General features: G+C 35.9%; 1 protein-coding gene across 1 annotated transcript in view; it reads right to left on the bottom strand.

The window, feature by feature from the left end:
- Nucleotides 1-379: 379 nt before the first annotated feature.
- Nucleotides 380-18,743, bottom strand: part of DEPDC1B (DEP domain containing 1B) — a 54,467-nt gene continuing 36,103 nt past the window's right edge. Inside the window, exons 8-11 of the mRNA XM_019742994.2 lie at nt 7,743-7,909; nt 5,759-5,935; nt 2,572-2,757; nt 380-1,372 (exon numbers count right to left, since the gene is read on the bottom strand). Coding sequence (XP_019598553.1) covers nt 1,211-1,372; nt 2,572-2,757; nt 5,759-5,935; nt 7,743-7,909 — 692 coding nt within the window. The 3' untranslated portion in view covers nt 380-1,210. The remainder of the gene's footprint in view (nt 1,373-2,571; nt 2,758-5,758; nt 5,936-7,742; nt 7,910-18,743) is intronic.

The following is an 18,743-nucleotide window of genomic DNA, read 5'->3' as shown; positions in this document are numbered from 1 at the left end:
TAGGAGGCATTTTGCTATGAAAAAACAGAGGCAGAGCCCAAGTGCAAGGAGAGATCAGAAAAGAGAGCACAGCAAGCGCATTAATGAGTGTCACTCTTAGCTTTTTGGGTAGTTGCTCTCAGAAGACTTCCAGATGCTCCGTAATGCAAATGTAACACTATCTACAAAAACGTAAAGAAAAGCAAAAGAAATGGGCAAAACACCCTCCTAAATGCCAGTGCAAAAGTCCAAATCATACTTCTTATAATTTCATAGAGATGAACAACTGGTGTGAGAACAGTGGCCAAGGCAATGATGTTTAGCACCGGAGGATGCTTTCTAACTGACCTAAATAAATCCAAAAACAAAACAAAAAACAAACAAAAAACACCACATCATGTACAATGTTTTGAAAAGCAGTGTTTATTTACATTCCATTTACTCCCAAAAGGATGAGGAGGCCTGAGGAAATATATTTATAAAGCAAGTAGTCTCATTTTACTTAATCCATTTGTGTTTTTCATGAAACAATAAAGATTTGACTTAGAATCACATATCTAAAAGAATGGAAAGAATTTATCCTGTTCAATTTTCCATCTCTAGCCAGACTGAAATTATACCACTCCTGGCAGATGAAAATATACTCTGCTTACAGGTAAATACCAACAAATATATATGTTATAAAAGAAACAGCTTTAGTAAAATCTGTCCTAGCATCCAACAAATCTGCAATAAAAGACACAGCCATCACAACGCAGGACATTTAAGAATCTTTGTGCAAAAATGAAAAACAGAATTTACACAGGAGATATCAGAATTGGCTATTAAGTCAATAGCATCACAGTAACAGTACCCAGTGTCTTTCTTATTCAAGTATATACACTATTTTTAAGACTTGGTTTGAATAAAGACATCAGTAACTAGGATGTACACACAGTTATTTCATAAACACCATGAAAAATAACAAATAAAAATACTCTTAAATTTTCTAAAAATTACAAACATGTTAACATTACCACTATATAATTGTGTCATAATTTTTAACTGATTTTTACACTTTAAAAATAGCATTGAGTTTCAGAAAAATACTGATAATGGCTCAACATTTTTTGAAGTCAGATAATCTTATATTTCAGTAGTCTATATTTTCTGCTCTTCTTTCTTCCACCACCATACTCTCTAACCACCCATTTACTCAAAATAACAGAGATCTCTCATGGCTATGGAAGCATTACATCCGAAAACTTCTAGTTCTTTGAAATGGTTGGAAAGGGTTTTTCAGTGCCCACATGAGCAGCTGTGGTTTTGGTTTTGGTTTTTCAGGAAACAGAAGTGCTTCACTTTCTGGTGTAGGAAATCGTTCTTGGTACACTTCAGGATAGGATTTTTGAAACTAAAAAAAAAAAAGGATCCAAGATGAGTCAGAAAAACAGATAAGAGCCAATAAAATTGGGCAATCTAATTTTAAAATAAGAGTTTCTGAGTCCATACTTTCCTGTTTTTGTTTTGTTTTAATGTTTATTGCTTTCCATCAGAAAAGAGAACAAAGAAGAAGAAAACAGATCACCATCAAATTTACTTCAACACAAATCCATTTCTTTTTGTTAAATCATTTAATTCCACTTTCTATATATTGAATTCATCTTTAATTTGATCCAATCTTCAAATAAACTTCTCATTTCAGTCGCATTTCTTACAATCTCCCCCACTGCCAACTATAAATAGACCTTACTTTAAAAAACATTCACAAGTAACTCTAACTTAAAAATCACTTAAGTTCTACACAGTTAGAGAAAATTTTGGCCCAACTACATTCACAATTTCCCTGCATCTCCAATTCAGCCACACCTGCTCCTGCCCAAATGGAAGAGAAAAAATTCTAGTATATTTTGTTTTATGAAAAGCTTAAAGAGAGGCAATATGTTTTTCCTTTGATCTTCAGCACTGACCTCTTCAAAATTACTGAAAAAGGTACGATTGGGAGCCTAGAAAATCAGGAATCAAGCTAGGCAGGATTCAGCCTTTAAAAATAAAAACCATTCACTTAATCTTTGATCAATACTTGGGGAATGATCACAGTAAACCTATTTTGAGTTAAAAAACTATTCTCTAAAACCCTAAGCTATGTTGCCTAACAGGAACTGAATACTTAGCGATGCTTGAGGCAAGAAACCAATTTGATACTGGCTATCTAAAACCAAAGGCTTTTAAATTCTAGACATTTTATATTTGGGATTTCAGTCTGGTTTGCCTCTCAAAGAAATCTGTCCTCATTTGATAGCTTCTCTGAATTTAAAGTAACACATATCATGCCTCATATCAAAACAAAAGGCAAATATAGAGAATAATTCTATAAATGAGTTTAATAATGATGAAAGATCTACATTGGAGAATATAGAAGTGGGAAATTGACCTCAACTGTGTAAATCAATGAGAGTTTGGGAATACACAAACTGAATAATATACTTTCAAAACTGCTATGTCTCAGAAAATGAGATTCATATGAAACCTATTAAAATAGAGAATTTTTTAAAAACGTAAGAAGAGTAGAGAGGAGAAGATGAAATTACTTATGAAGAATATCCTTTTTACCTGCTTCAATTTTTTCTTCTTCTCTTTGCTGGAGAGTTTGGCATCTGTTATGACTTCCTCCAACAAAGCTGCTAGTGGCTCCTGAGAGCCATATGCTCTTTGATATTCAAATTCCTCTGGACTGATTTGACGGCAAAATGATGGAGCTGATAAAGTGATATCCATGTCGGCTCCTGGATATTTAATCTGAGGAAAAAATTTAGTAGTGAAAAACAAAACAACTGTATTTTCAAATAAATTACAAATATTTGTTCAGATGAAACACAGCATATCTTTTACTAGGAATGCCATATCATTCCTCAATTTGATTAGGGAAAACTCCATATTAAAAAGTGTATCCGGAACTTCAAAAATATATCACTTAAAGACAGTTTTAAATGAGATTTTTACTTTTTTAAACACAAGAGCCATTTTAATAAACAAAAAAAGTGTGCCTTCTTTTTAATAAGATCTGAAACTGAAACATAAACTGAATGTGTTGACAAAAACGATTCAACACAGTGCTGACGCTGAACACACACAGTGAAGTACCCAGGTTCCTTCTGGTATCTGGAGAGACTGGTCCTCCCTCCCTTGGGGATGGACAGAGGTACACCCTCAGCTCAGCTGTCATGTAGAGAGAAGTACGGCAACCACCTCCAACCATGCTAATAGTGAGAATCAGGTGAAAACAAATGTGCAGAAACTGCACAGGGCAAAGGGAGAAATAAGAGAAAAGATGATACAAAGACCTGTGAATAAATGAGCATCCATTACAAATATTTAATTTTAGAGTCCAAGAGGTTCATCTTCTCCAAAATATAGCACCATTTGTTATTCTGCAGTGGATAAAATTTCTACAATTATATTCACTTCTTTGGTTTAACTTTTTTCCCACCCAAAAACCACAGTTAAAAATAAATATGTTGCCAAGAAGGGTTATTACATGAAGTACATTCCATGGCTCAGCATCAGTTTACCAGATCAATTAGACAATCTAAGAGGGACGACCAGTACCATAAGGGAAAGGCGCATATGCAGAACACTTGGCGTTGGATGATGCAATGCTCCTAGGACGTTATTCTTAGTAAATAATCACAGATTAACAACAACAACAACAAAAATCCAGGTATAAAAATATTTACTGTTAAATTGTTTACAGAATAGGAAAAAAATATAAATAATCTAAATATCAACCAAAGAAAACCATTTAAATAAATTATGGCATAATCATATTATGGAATACTATGTTAGCAATAATAGTGATATTATGGAATAATAAAACAATAATGATGATAATAATAACAACGGCTATCAATTGAGTTTACTATGAGATATTATTCTAAGCACTTGACATGTCTTAAGCCATTCGATCCCCCAAACAACCCTAGGACGTAGGTATTAACTATTATTATCCCATTTTACAGATGAGGAAAGAGCGATGTCAGGGCAGATGCTGAAGCAGACACATTATATAACGTGCCCAAGGTCACACAGCTAATAAAGGGCACACCAGGAATGCAAACGTCTATGCTCTTGGCCACTCTCGTGTCAATCAAGAACATTTAATGATGTGGGAAATTTTTCTTGTATTGTCAAGTAAGAGAAAGTAAGTTATAAAAGAGAGAGAAGAGAAGAGAAGAGAAGAGAAGAGAAGAGAAGAGAAGAGAAGAGAAGAGAAGAGAAGAGAAGAGAAGAAAGAGAGAAAAGAGAAGAAGAAAGGAAGGAAGGAAGGAAGGAAGGAAGGAAGGAAGGAAGGAAGGAAGGAAGGAAGGAAGGAAGGAAGGAAGGAAGAGAGAAGGAGGGAGGGAGGGAGGGAGGGAAAGGCAAGACAGAAAAATACCCTAAAGACTATAATACTGCCTGAATATTTGGTGTTACTCTGATATTTTTTAGTGTATATTTTCTATATTTTTCAAATTCCTTCAATGTATTAGGTTAATAATTACCAAAATAGAAGAAAAAATTTACTTTGATGTTTCAATTGCTCACTGGTAACGGCTAGTTTATTTACCTTAATAATACACTGAGAGGTAGCAGTTCACTGGTCTTTAAATTGTGAAACCTCAAAAAGCTCTTAAACGAAAAGAGATCTAGTCATTCAGAAGGAGCCAAGCAGAACTTCTGCCAAAAGGCTTCTTACCAAAAGTTTCTGCTCCCACAGGCTGACACGCAAACCCCACTTTGGGGCCCACACAACAGTGCTATATTAAATTTATTTTGTATCGTTTAGATATAACAATAACAACAATAATAGCACTCCCTTTCAAAGAGTACCTGTCACATGTCACGTTTGTGCTAGGGGTTTTACAGTATAGTATTCTATCCTTCACAACTTTATAGAGCAAGTATGGCCATTTCAACACTTGCAGAAACTAGAATCCAGAGAGGTTACGGGATTTGCCCAGAGCCACACAACCAGGAAAGACGGGAGCCAGGAGTTTGGCCAGCCAGGTCTTTACGGCTTGTAAAGCTGTGTTCTTCTACCACACCACGCTTTAAGTGAGGCAGTAGGCATGGTACCGTGTTTCCACGAAAATAAGACCTGGTCTTATATTAATTTTTTGCTCCAAAAGGCGCATTAGGGTGTATTTTCAGAGGATATCTTATTTTTTCATTTACAACAATCTATATTTATTCAAATACAATCATATCATCTTCTTCTGGAACATCGCCATAACGTGCTAAATGCGTCCGTTTAGCTGACGATCTTAACTGGGGCTTATTTTTGGGGTAGGTCTTATTTTCAGGGAAACAGTAGTTAAGAGCACTGATTCTGGAGACTGATCTCATCAGTTTGAATCCTGGCTCTGTGACCGTGGACAAGTTACTAAAGTTCTGTCCCACAGTTTTCTCATCCAAAAAATATAAATATTAATAGTATCTGGGTCACAGGGCTATTATGAGTCAAGACATGTAAATCATTTCCATCAGGAAGTATATGTAGATTCTGAACAAATTCATTTAAGGAATTTGCAATCAAAAGTAAGCAGCATTGATTGACATAACAAAACAAAACTCAGTAGGCATTCCACACATTTTTCATGATAACAAACACGTGTAATGCTTACTATGTGCCAAGCCCTGTTGTAAGCACTCTGTACGGATTAATTCACTTAATCCTCATAACATAAAGTCCCAAAGCCTACCAGGCTTACATGACTTTCTGCTGACAATTTCATAGGACTGATAATTTCCCTTCCTTTACCTGGACTCTTCGTAGATGAGCCACGCGCTCCTCTATAGACGTCTGCAAGGCCAAAGGGACTTTCAGAATTTCTTGGTAATTGTCCATCAGAAATGTCACCAACCTAGCAGCTAATAACTCATCCAAGTCCACTTCATCCTTGGAACACAAGATGCTATGGGAAAATGTCTGAACCATCTAAAAAAAAAAAAAAAAGTGGGGGATTTTTAAATAAACACAGATATTTTTTTCCCTACTCTGAACTGGGTGCAATCTAATTTGCAAAAAGCAAATGTGACTAGTCACTGAGAAATGGCCCACAGTACAGGGCGCACACCCGACCTGGCACCTGGCCACGCCTGGTCATCTCCGATGAGCTGCTCTTCTCATCAACCAGCATGAACAGAATATGCATCTCCCCTCACACAGACTTAGCAGAGATGTGTGTCTGAACAGCTTTGAAAGGCACCCCTTTTCACAGATGATCTTAAATATAAATATTGAAACAAATTCTGAAAATTATTATCAACACCATGACATGGGGGTCATGTAGACTTTTATATTCAATGTACTTTACAGCCATTCAATGTACGTACTTTATAGACTGAAAAGTACAGCCAATGTACTTTACAGTCTAATATCCTAATTTTATTATTGATTTTTTAAAAATCTAGCACAGTCTATGTTCAACTGTTATATATTTTCCTAGTTAACTGTTATTTTCTCTAGGATTTTGTATGTACATTTGACAGACACCTTTGAAGAAAACGATGAGACTTTACAAGAAGTGCATTAAGTGATGAGGCTCTTTACAGTAAGCAGAAATATAAAAAATATTATAGCAGCTGCTTCCACAGAATTCATAGTAACTACGCCATTCTCAATGCTATCCTTTGGATGAATTATTTTTTTCCTTTCCAATTAATTTTATTGCTGACAATCTTAGTTCAAAACTTATAAGCATGTTATTCTGTTTAATAAGCCATCACTTTATTAATACTCTGATAATGATACTTTATCTTCATTCGCATTTATGTGCACAGAGAGAGACACACAGACAAAAATGCTTTACCTGGAGATTAGACCCCAGGGAATCCATGAATGCCTTGAAACTGTATGCAAAATTTTACACATGCATTCTTCTGGAGGATAGGTGCAAAGTTTTCTTCAGCTTTTCAAACAGGTTGAAGAGCTAGCTCCCCTACATATCCACCCACCCACCACCAAAAAAGGTCAAGAATCACTCCACTGGGCAGTGCTCCTTTGATCTTTCTCCACTCTTCTAGAACTGGGCCAGTGGACTCCCATGATACACAGGAGTTCACCAGGAGATGGAAAGGACATACATCCCAATGCAGCATCAGTTTTGCTCCAAGACTTTTTTTGAGGAAAATTAAGAAATTTTGCCAGTAAATAATTCTAAACATAAACTCTATTTTAAAACACATGCTAACGTTAAAAAGTAGAATTCAAAATTAGCATATGTTTTTAAGGAAAACTGAGAATATTTTAAGAAACATCCTCACTCATGGACATTTACATCATCTCGTGGGAGATACAAGTTGTCTCTCTCCTTCCAAGTTGTCTGGTTCAACACTATATTTTACCTCTTCCCTCTTTAAACCATTTATAGAAGCTGCATCTCTCCTACTGGTTATAGTAACAAAGGCTTTGCAGCCCTTTTTGACCTGGAGGAGGAAATGTTTACTTGCGACCACTTTTCTTTTCTGTCCACCCTTCCTTCTCTTTGTGTTAACAGTAGGCAGGATGCAGCAGATATCTCTCCACTCTGAGTCTACCCTTCCTCACTCTTTCCTTTTCATTCTGTTCTTTAGGACACAAAGACCAAAAGCACAATACCAGTCTGGGTGGATTCCAAGCCACAGCTCTATAAGCAAGCCTGCCATGTATTATACCTTCCTCTGGTTGCCAAGTTAATAAACTTTACTCAAGTAAATTTTATTCCAAAAACTCAAGTCATGTTAGAGCTTAGAATTCAACCTACCAGTGTCCGGGTGCCAAAGCCATCACAGAGTGGTGGCATCTCTTTATTTAAACAGATCCTGGCCATCATTCTCATCAACAGCTGTAACTTTCTCCTATTTTCAGGTGGTAGGAGGAGGCAGCAAATCTGAAAAGCTTCAATGGCCACTTCCTCTTTCTGTAACAAACCTGATTTAGAAAAAGAGGTTTTAGTCTTCAACAACCCATAGCGTATTTGACTCCATTTAGAGTTTCAGGGTGGGAATTCTCATCTGTTCTCGGGAATTTTTTTTGCTTTTCCGTTCCCGAATCCCGAGAAAAGTTGGTCGGGAAATCAGGAAAATTGGCTCCTTGAACCCAGGAGGTTGGCAGTATCGGCTGTCACTTTGTGGAAACGATTCATCATGGAGACCAGAAAACAGTTTATATCTCGGGATTCGGGAACGGGAAAGACAAAAAAATTCCTGAGAATGGGTGGGAATTCTCGCCCGGAAACCCTAACTTCATTATGTTCACATTTTTTACAAACTATATACTACTAAAATTATATAGAACATGTTCACGTATTCAACTATACTGGGCCAAGGGATAATAGATCTGCTGTCACTCACAAATCAGCACAGAAAAAGCAAACCATCAACTAGGAATGACAAATATATAGAACAAATACAGCCATTTCCTCCTGCTCACCCTTAACAGATGTAACCAAGTTTTCATAGCATTCTTTCTCACTGAACCAAGAGCAGTCCGGCTAAGCCTAACCTAACCCTTAACACTCACACTGTTAATAAGTCCAGGCAGCATGAACGAGAACATGATTGTGCCATCGCTACCCTGAGTTCTCCCCCTTGTATCATTTCCTCATGATGAGCAGGGTCACCACCTCGCACAACTCTCACAGACTAAATAATAGGACGAATCCTGCTATGCTCAGTCCACTGCCAAATGGCTCTGCTTCTGTCTAAATAACACCTGTCCAATAACCCTTCCTCCAACCTAAGTGATTTTTTCTAGTTAAGTGTGCTGATTCAATTGTGTTGCATGACATCCGTCCTCATGATTTTGCTAAAAATTAAGGTATTCTAATATTGTGCGTTCTTCAACCCTATTTGTCTCCAGACATAGCCATCCCAAACCCACTAAAGAGATCAAACAACTTTCACCAATTTATTGGTCCAGATTCAACCTTTTCAAGTTCCCACTAGTCTGTGACTTGAAGGCAAAACCATCTTTAGCATTCAGTAACTATTCTCTGACCATGTATGATATGCCAGGAACTATACTAGGTCCTAGAATTACAAAAATATGCCAGGTCCCTTCCTTTGAAGAGCATATGCACTGTGCGAAGGAAAGACCCACAATAATAATAATGATAACAATAATGATAATTTACAAAATGTAAATGTTAAGAGGTGCTGCAAGAGACATCTGCAAGGGGCATATTAGGGTCACTATAAGTCCCTCAATATAACTACAGCATAGGCTGTGAGGGTAAGGCCTTGGTATAAAAGTGAAGCTAAAAATATTAGCAGAGATGGGATCTTAGAAAGCACTGAATGCTAGACTAAGGAGCTTGGGTTTGATCCCAAAAGCAATGGATGTACATGGGAGAAAAACGGGGTAGGAGGAGGAAGTTTTATGTACCAAGTTCAGATCCTAAATGTTCACCGGAAATATTACTGATTATTATCATGTATATAGATTTGCTTTCAGTTCTACATAATCTAATCCATCTAAAGAAAATAAGGTTTATGACATTTTAATTCATTCTTGCATTGATCTAACAAATATTTATTAAGCCCTGTCTATGTTGCAGGAACTGTTTTAGAAGAAATACAGTGGGGAATAAAACAAAATCCTGTCTGATTTCATGGAGCTCCCTTCCCAGCAGATAATAAGCAAAGAGATATATAACTATGATGTTAGGTAGAAAAATGCCATGAAAAAAATAAAGAAGAAAAGGAGCTGGAGAGTGATGGGAAAACATTGTTTCAGGAAAGGTTTCTTTCTAAGGAGGTGACACTTAAGCAGTCATCTGAAAGAACGGGAGTAAGCTGGGGAAATATTGAAGAGACAGATTTTTAAGGAGGAAGAAATATCAATTATAAAGATTGTGATGTGGGAGTATGTTTGAAGTGTTTGACGAACAGCAATGAGGCCTTTGTGAAGAGGAGTGTATAATGAATATTCAAATCAGAAATGAGGTTAGAGAGGAAACCAAGAGGCAGATCACAGAGAACCTAGTAGGCTATCATTAATGACAGTGTTTTTGTTATAAGTGAGCTGAGAAGCCATGGAAGAATTCTGGGCAATATATGTACATGAAACGTAACAAGATAAGGTGAAATCTGACTCTTTTATAATTGAGAAAAGAAGGGATTTATGGTCTAATGTGATAGAAGGCTTCATGGAAAAAGTAGAAGGCTTTGTAGAGAAATAGATCTATAATTTAATTAGTTCTTACCAGTTCCAACTGCTACAACCTCATCCAGACCTTGCATCTTTCTTCCTCTTTTTCACCCTCCTACAATCAATTCCCTGTATAGCTGCCAGAGTAACAATGTAATTCAGAAATGACAGATAAAGGAATAAGCATAAAAGTATATTACAAAAGATAGTCTAACTGCCGTGTTTCCCCGAAAGTAAGACCTAACTGGAAAATAAGCCCTAGCAAATCTATGTGTTATTTATTCTTTCTTAACTTATCCTATCAGTAGGAGGACGGCTTTCTGAAACAACAGTAATTATCAATCTCCTCTCTATAAACTCTACTTGGTTTTTATCTAATGCTAAAACTGAATGGTCAGTAATTATTAATTATCAATTTAAAGATTACTCTCTCTACTTAATATCATTCTTTCTCTCTCTACACACACACACACACACACACACACACACACACATTTGTAGGCATACTTTTCTTGGCTACTATATGTGTCCTAGATTAAAATCATTTTAATTTTGAATTGTGTTTTTAAAAGCCACCTATTATCATTGTATTATGTCTTAAGTAATCTTTTGGCAAAATCTCCAGGAACCTGGGGGGAAAAAAAACCTTAAAGCTCTAGTAGCCATTAAATAAGTCTATATTTCAAAAGAGATTAAACCTAGAGTATAAAGCAGACATAAATTAAAAGCATTTTTCAACCAAATCAAGGCTATAATTTGAAATCCCCCAAAAAAATTAATTAGTAGAAAATTTAGAAAACTGGAAGGGAAATACTTGATAATTTTTTTTTTTTAAGTTTTTGAATGTTTAAAGAGGCAATAGTGTAAAGTCACAATCCTAGAATTCCTTTAAGTATTCGAAACACAGATGCTATAGACAGGAAAAGAAATTGGGTCACAAGGACATTTAGCTGTGCCCCAGTTTATCACATCATTATACATATCAAATAAAAATAGAACAGCTGAAGAATAAAATAGAAGCTGTGTTTGCAGCAAGTAATGATGCAGCACTTCCACGCTATTCCTCTTGCTGGGAGCATATTGTTCTACTATGTGTAAAAGCACAGGAATTTCATAAAATATTTCAGAACTTGAGTAGAAGATCTCCCGCTACAGCAGAAAAGAATTTTTAAAAGTGTGATAGGGATGGGGCGGCCAGGTAGCTCAGTTGGTTAGAGCCCAAGCTCTTAACAACAGGGTTGCCAGTTCAATTCCCACAAAGGATGGTGGGCTGTGCCCCCTGCAACTAAAGATTAAAAACGGCAACTGGACTTGGAGCTGAGTTGCGCCCTCCACAACTAGACTGAAGGACAGCAACTTGACTTGGAGCACATGGGTTGTGGAAAAACACATTATTCCCCAATAAAAAAAAATTTTTTTAAAGTGTGAGAGTGGTTTTGGAGTTTAATTTTCCTTCCTTAGAAATTAGAACTAATAATAGCACCTAACATTTACAATGGCGATGGTGAAAATAGCTAACATTTGTTAACCATTTTATTAGGTACCTAACAGTGTGCTAAACACTTAATATATCTCATTTAATCTTTACAACAATCTCTGTGAGGTAGACACAATTATTATTCCCATTTACAGATAAAGAAAGTGAGGCTTAAAGAGATGAGGTCATTTGCCCAAGTCACATAGCTAGACAGTGGCAGAGCGGGATTTGAGACCACATAGTCTAGGGCATGCACTCCTAGATCCCACGCTATATTTACCTGCTTTTTCTATGTGGTCAATTCTTTCCTAAGGATAAATTCCTAGGAGAAATGTTGGTTCAAAGAGCATCACAAACATTTAATAAATAGATAGTCAAATAAAATACCATTCTACATTCTTCAACTTGGGGCAAGGATTAGACACAGCAAAAATAACAGAGAATTTCTGAACATAGCTAACCCTGAAATTAGCTCTTTTATACTAATGAGGACACTCAACACCATTTTCTTGAGAGTTTAAAGTGAAAGCCAGGGAATAACTACTGTTAGTTTCTCTCTCATAAAGTAAAAACAGAATGTAGTTTATTCCTAAAGAAACTCTAAAATCACTTTAAAATGCTAATTCCACAACACATAGGAATGAAAAACTGAATGTAAACCTATAAAATATGAGCCCAGGTAAGAGTTATTTTTAATCTAAGTGTAAAGAATAAACCACGTGTTGCTTTATCTAAGTGTAAAGGACAAACCATGTGGAATAGAAACATGTCACAATTAACTATTATTACTAGCAATACTAGTAATATTTGAGCAATATAATGCTTTCTGAGAGGACTTTACATTCATTAAATCCTCACAATTACCTTACTGTGTAGGTAGGTAGAGATGAAATTCAGATCTGGTTTTTTTTTCAAAAACTTTTTACAACTAAAACTAAAAATGTATTTTACATTGCAACACTACATATGCATATTCATAGGTATTTAACTAAAACAAAGTTTATAAAAATACCTACTTTTACTATGTACAATGCACTCATATTTTGTACACTACTCTGTCTTTTTTGTTTTGTTTTTTCAATGCTGCTCAACTACATAGAATTCACGTCCAACACATAGTTTCTGAAAAATGGCTTAGGAATGACTGACTTTGAACTGAGGCTCTTGTATAACAAACATCCAGGAAACACAGCCAGAAGTCAGACAGATATTCTGGTCTTGAGTTCAGGAGATAGATCTGGGATACGGAACAGAAAATATTCAGCACATGGGTGATTCATGAAGTGGTATGGAAGTGATCAAAGAGAAGATGTATGGGAAAAGGGCTGAAGTTTGATGCATCTATAATACTTATGTCCTTCTTGGCATCCAGTCCCAGAGATGTTATTTTCTATCTGTTCAAATGTCAAAGCACCAAGGACTGGCTTTTAGTTCTGCCTTTGAATCTTAGAGTGCTATGTCTTGCTTTTCTCAGTTGAAATACATGTAGCAATATTTAGATTTCTCAAAAATAGTTTACTCTGAGCTCTATCTTTGTTTCCTAAATTCTTTCTCATTGCTGACCATTACCTAATCTTTATTTCCCCCTTCAATAAAAGCTTACTGACAAAAGCACACTACAAGATTCAGGAAAAAATGATTATAAGATAACTTAGCTTTAAAATACAGTTGAACTCAAGAGACATCTTCAGCAAGTACTTTCTGGTTCTTCAAGACCATAAAGTATTACTGATTTTAAACAGCTCCCTGATTATTTTAGGTTCCATTTTCAGAACTTCTGAAGGATCTTAGCATTCTATTCTCATTGTATAGCCAAAGAGTATTAATGTTGTAACTATTTTATTATTTGGGTTCATTTTATTTTGCTAAACAGAAGCTAAAAGAGTAACTTTTTCATCTTTCAGTATTACTACAATCTCAATGTCATCATAAAAATCTTCCTTCTTTTGAGAAAATGACAAGGGCCTTCTGTAGCCCCAGCTTGTTGCTTGCTTTTCAGGATTATATAACAGTGCTTATCCCAATTACAGATTGTAAAGATCTGTCCCAAGTACTCTAACATAAAAAAGCTTCCTATCACTTGAGAGAATAACTAGAGAGCAATATATGATTACTCTATCTTAATTTATGCATTGTTCCAATTTTTGTTTTCAAAACAAACAAAGAAAAGATACTTAGTAGGAAGATAAGTATACTCCTTGCTTTAAGTTTCATGTTTTCCTATCTATAAGTATGACAGGCTTTACTGCCATTTACAAATGAGAAAACGGGCTCAGAAAGGCATAACAATTTACCAAAGTGGAAACAACTAGGTCAACAAACCAAGTTATCTGAGTGTGGTGATGTTTCCATTGCTGAAATAAGAATAAAATAATGAAAAGATAATAAACAATCTACCAAATAACTTAATTCATCTGTGAGAGTTTTTTCAATCAAGGAAATACTTGGTTATTCAGCTGAATTGAGGAACAATACGTGAGTAAATAATTTAATACTAAAAGAAACGCAACTGTTCCTTATCATAGAAATAAATAAAATCAGAACCAATGGTAATTTATACTGTCCTACTGTGGTACTGTTAGAAGTTGGGTAATCCTTTGACCATGATGTCCTTCCTTTGTGGCACTCCCTCCCATTCCCCAATGGTTACAACAGAGCACTATTTTCAAATCATTAGGAACACGAATTTTCATTTTTGCAAAGTAGACCTGATCATTCCACTAGCATATGCAATGTTAACCATAAGCCATTCCTTATGGGAGTGTCAACAAAGAGTTGAAATATGAACTTTTGAGAAGGCCGAGAGTTCCCACAAAGTCACTGGGACCACGTCTGTTCAGCCAGAGAACAAGAAACTCATGAACGGTGCATTGCTGTTTTCGAGTAACCAAAGGAATAAAAACATATGTCACAGTTTCATTTTCACTGAGAAGAGGTATAAAGAGGAAAAGGTTTATACTAAGCCAAAAGAATTCAGACTACACATCAATTGGCAAGAACTTGCTGCCTAAAGAAAGACACAGCAAGAAGGACTATTTCTCTAGAGGTTTTTAAGGAAAGGCAAACAAGCTGCCTTTGTGAATTGCTTAAAAGTAGATACAGATTCACCCACACACAAGATGACGTCATTTCCTACAGGAAGAGTCCCAACGCCTTAGCATTTTTATGACTTCTTTTACTTTTATGCTTAGGAAGTCTTTCACTCATGCCAACATCAGGTAAATATCAACTGTATTTTCGATTTGCATTTTTTACATTTAATTCTCTAACCCAGCTGGAATGTATCCTGCTGAGTGGTATGGGAAAGGTCTTAAGTTTTTTCCCAAAAGTTTTGTTAATTATCCTAGTGATTACCGGTATACTTATTAGGTTGGTGCAAAAGTAATTGTGTTTTTTGCAATTATTTTTAACCTTTGAAACCACAGTTACTTTTGCACCAACCAACCCAAAAGTTTATGTATTTAGTTATAGCTAGGGAATACCTAGGCATTTCCCTAAATTTCCACTTTAAGGAGTACCTAAAACCACTCTACTCCAATAATTTTGACATAACAGTAATCATTATATTTGGAGGTGTTTCAACATCCTTACTGTGGCCCATCTGCATCTTCCAAAGCTCCAGCCATCAGCAAGCCCTGGGCCCTCAGAGCAGAGGGCACCACAGCCAGAACTTTGGACTAACATGGGCAAGCACCCTCTACCTGGTCAAGCGCACCAACTGGGCACTCTCTGGAAAAAAGAATTGTTTTCCCTTAAGAATTATCATGGGATACGGACCCTGAGGTAACGAACGCGAAGAACCTATGGGCAGAGCGGTAACAAGGCAAAGCTAGTGCACATCAGAGGATCTCCTAAAAGTCACTAGACAAAAGCACCAAAGAATAGAAAACCTAACCTTATGGATACTTCTAGGTTAAAACACACAGAATAAGATCTCAACCTACTAAGCCGATTCAGTGTCCAATCAGCCTAGTGAATTTCAATGGCATTTTCTAAACTTGACATTTAGGAAGAAGGGAACAGCAAAGTTACTATCTCAGTCTTCCAGCCCACTAGCAAATAAACTAGGAGTCGCAAGCTCAACTGCCTATCGAAGCAGACAGATGGAATAAATAACCAAAGGGGGTCCAGTGACCTTTGCCTCAGAGTCTGAGAAGCAATGGGGAGCACTGGAGACTTAGGACATTAGAGCTCATGTCTCCAAAACCCTTGCTCCTAGTAGAGACACTCACGACACAGTTTGTGCCACTGACATTGCAAGCACAGAACAGCCAAATTTTCCCACTTTTCTGAACAAGCCAAAATTATAAATTATTATATGAATTTCCTGTTTCTTAGAGTTTGACAATTAATTAAATTTCTTTTCAAAACACACAGGTCAAACAAAATGTAGTTATGAGCTCGATATGGGCCAGATCACCAGTGTGGAATCTCAGATTAAAACATTATACAACCGTGCTGTGAAAAAACTTTTTAGTTTGATGTAATTCCATGTTTATTTTTTCTCTTACTTCCTTGGCCTGAGGGGATATATCAGTAAAAATATTACTAAGGGTGATATCTGCAAATTTACTTCCTATATTTAGGAGTTTCATGGTTTCAGATATTACAAGGTGAGGGGATTAGAAAGCAGAAATTGGTAACCACTAGATTGCTATGGGGATACTAAAGACAGTTTGGGGAATATAATCAATAATGTAAAGATTTTGTAGGGGATCCGATGGAGACCACTTCATGGACGGTGTAGATGCCTGACCACTGCAGTGTATACACCTGAGGCTGAAGTTGAATAATAATGAATGTCAACTATAAATATATACACATATATTCACAGGATATGGAGTACAGCATAGGGAATATAGCCAGTAGAATTGTAAAAGCTATAACCGATGTCAGAGGGGTAGTAGGTTGAGCGAGGGGCGTTATCACTTTGTGAAGGGTATAAATGTCTATTACATTGTTTTGTACACCTGAAACTAATAAAAAAAATGAATCCTCAAAAGGGGTGCAGGATAGACAAAAAAAAACACTATACAACTCACAAATCACCCAGTTTTCCAAAACACTCTTCCCTGTTCCCATGCCCTACTGTGCTTCCTATCTGCCTTGCCCTTCTCAATATCCCAAATGATTGCAAACTACACAGATTCTATTCTGGGGGGCGGGGGGATGTAGTGTGAGTAAAGTATGCTATACTCTCTCATTAACACCATTCAAGAGTCAGATGAACTCTGATCTTAACACAAGGAACTGCCATTTTGGAAATGATGATTAATCACTACGGGCAGTTATGTCAGGTCAGACTGCTGAGTCCGTTTAAATCATTTTTTTAAATTTTAAGTAAAAATAAGTCTTACACCTCCAAAAATTTATTTGTTCTTTTTCTTTCCATTTTTTTTTGTTTGTTTGTTTTAACACGTTGCGTACCGCAGGGTTTAAATCCCTCGTGAAGATTCTTGTGATCCGTACGCAACATGTTAAGAACTCTTAGATGTCCTGTGTCATATACCAATAATGGCTAATTGCTTTTAGGGTCACAGTTTTGCCTCAAGCCAGCATGATTTCATCTTAGAAGCAAAAGAATAGACCTCAAAAAAAATTCATTACTGAAAGTGAAAATCATTTCCATTGAAAATGCTGTAGAATTTTTAGCTACTGCACAAAATGGACTGATTATCTATTTTAATATATTTTTATCTAATGGTATCCTATTCCAAAGTTAAGTCAAAAGGTTAATGGAATGAGTTAACCCTACTGAGATTCAAACTACGTATCTACTTTGTTATTATGTAATTTCTAGATATGACATCTTCTCCTACAGGCTCTAACAGGATTGCTTGTATATTAGATAATCTTTGTTATTCGTATATTAGATAATCTTTGTTAATCACATAAACAAATTACGGTCTTCCATAATCTAGAAGACTCGCCTTTCACTACATAAGGATATGGTTTTCAATGCAGGTTGTCTCACATGTATTCACTTGAGAAGGACGGGATCAGGGAAGGTTCATATACTGTGATCATCTACACATATTAGTCTATTTTTGCTGATACCTAAGTGCGATAAATTCTCCATTCTATCCATCTTTCTCCACCCTAAACCCTTTATAGATGATATAGTGTGGACAACTCTGACAGCAATTTGTAAATAATCAGCTCTAATGCCTAGCTGAGTTCAAAATGAACAATTGTGGTAGAATAGACCAGTGACATCATAAATACAAATGATTCAAATTAGAATTCATTTTTAAAAGTTCCAAGTTCTTCTGTTTCCAAATCAAATTTTATAATAGAACAATTTTGAAAATGAAAATGAGAGGAAAATCTAAGAAGTGATTCTTAACCCAGGCTTTAAAACTCTTGTTTCACCAGTAGCATAATGGCAGTAAGCAGCTATAATGAGAATCTACTCAATCAGTCCCATACACATATGAAACAACAGCAAGAATTCATCATCGGGAATGATGTTCACAAGTACATAAGCCCCTAGTTCTCTTTGGTTGAAAACAAAATACCAAGAAGAACCAGTGGCCACATAACCCAGGAATAGGCCTAATCCCTTCATCTGTTCCCCATATCAGTCTCTCAGAAAACAAACTCACTCTTATGTACATGATTGCTGCATTTTGGTTTTTATTATCAGAAAACCTACACTATCTTAAAATTTAAAGTATTATGCTATGATATCAGGTACATTATTCACATATTGTTGATACTCTATGTTGTTAGGCTACTATGGCAGCATCTATACTTTTCAAGAGTAAAGTCACATTAAAAGAAGAAAGGGAAGAAAAGAGGAAGATTCTTAACCCCCACAATACTCAAATACAGGGGTATGCATAAGTCCTACAAATTTACATACCAGAGTATGATACCCACACAATGATTTGGCCATTAAAGCAAATCTTTTGACAAGAAAACAATAATATTCATTGAACAACCACAACACAAAGAGGAAAATCTGATTTCTGAGAATGAACAATATCAGGAAGACCTATAACAATAATGTTGATGTTTTTCCTTTTACCATGTTTCTTTGACAGTATAAATTCTGAAGTATAAATCTATGTGAGGAATAACAAGTTTTAGAGAATGATAAAGCTACTATATTTTTTACATATCACAAATAATAAT

Source organism: Rhinolophus sinicus, linkage group LG03 (genome assembly GCF_036562045.2).
Source record: "Rhinolophus sinicus isolate RSC01 linkage group LG03, ASM3656204v1, whole genome shotgun sequence".
NCBI lineage: Eukaryota > Metazoa > Chordata > Mammalia > Chiroptera > Rhinolophidae > Rhinolophus > Rhinolophus sinicus.
Note: the sequence above shows the minus strand (reverse complement) of the source record. Positions and strands in the feature narration are given on the sequence as shown.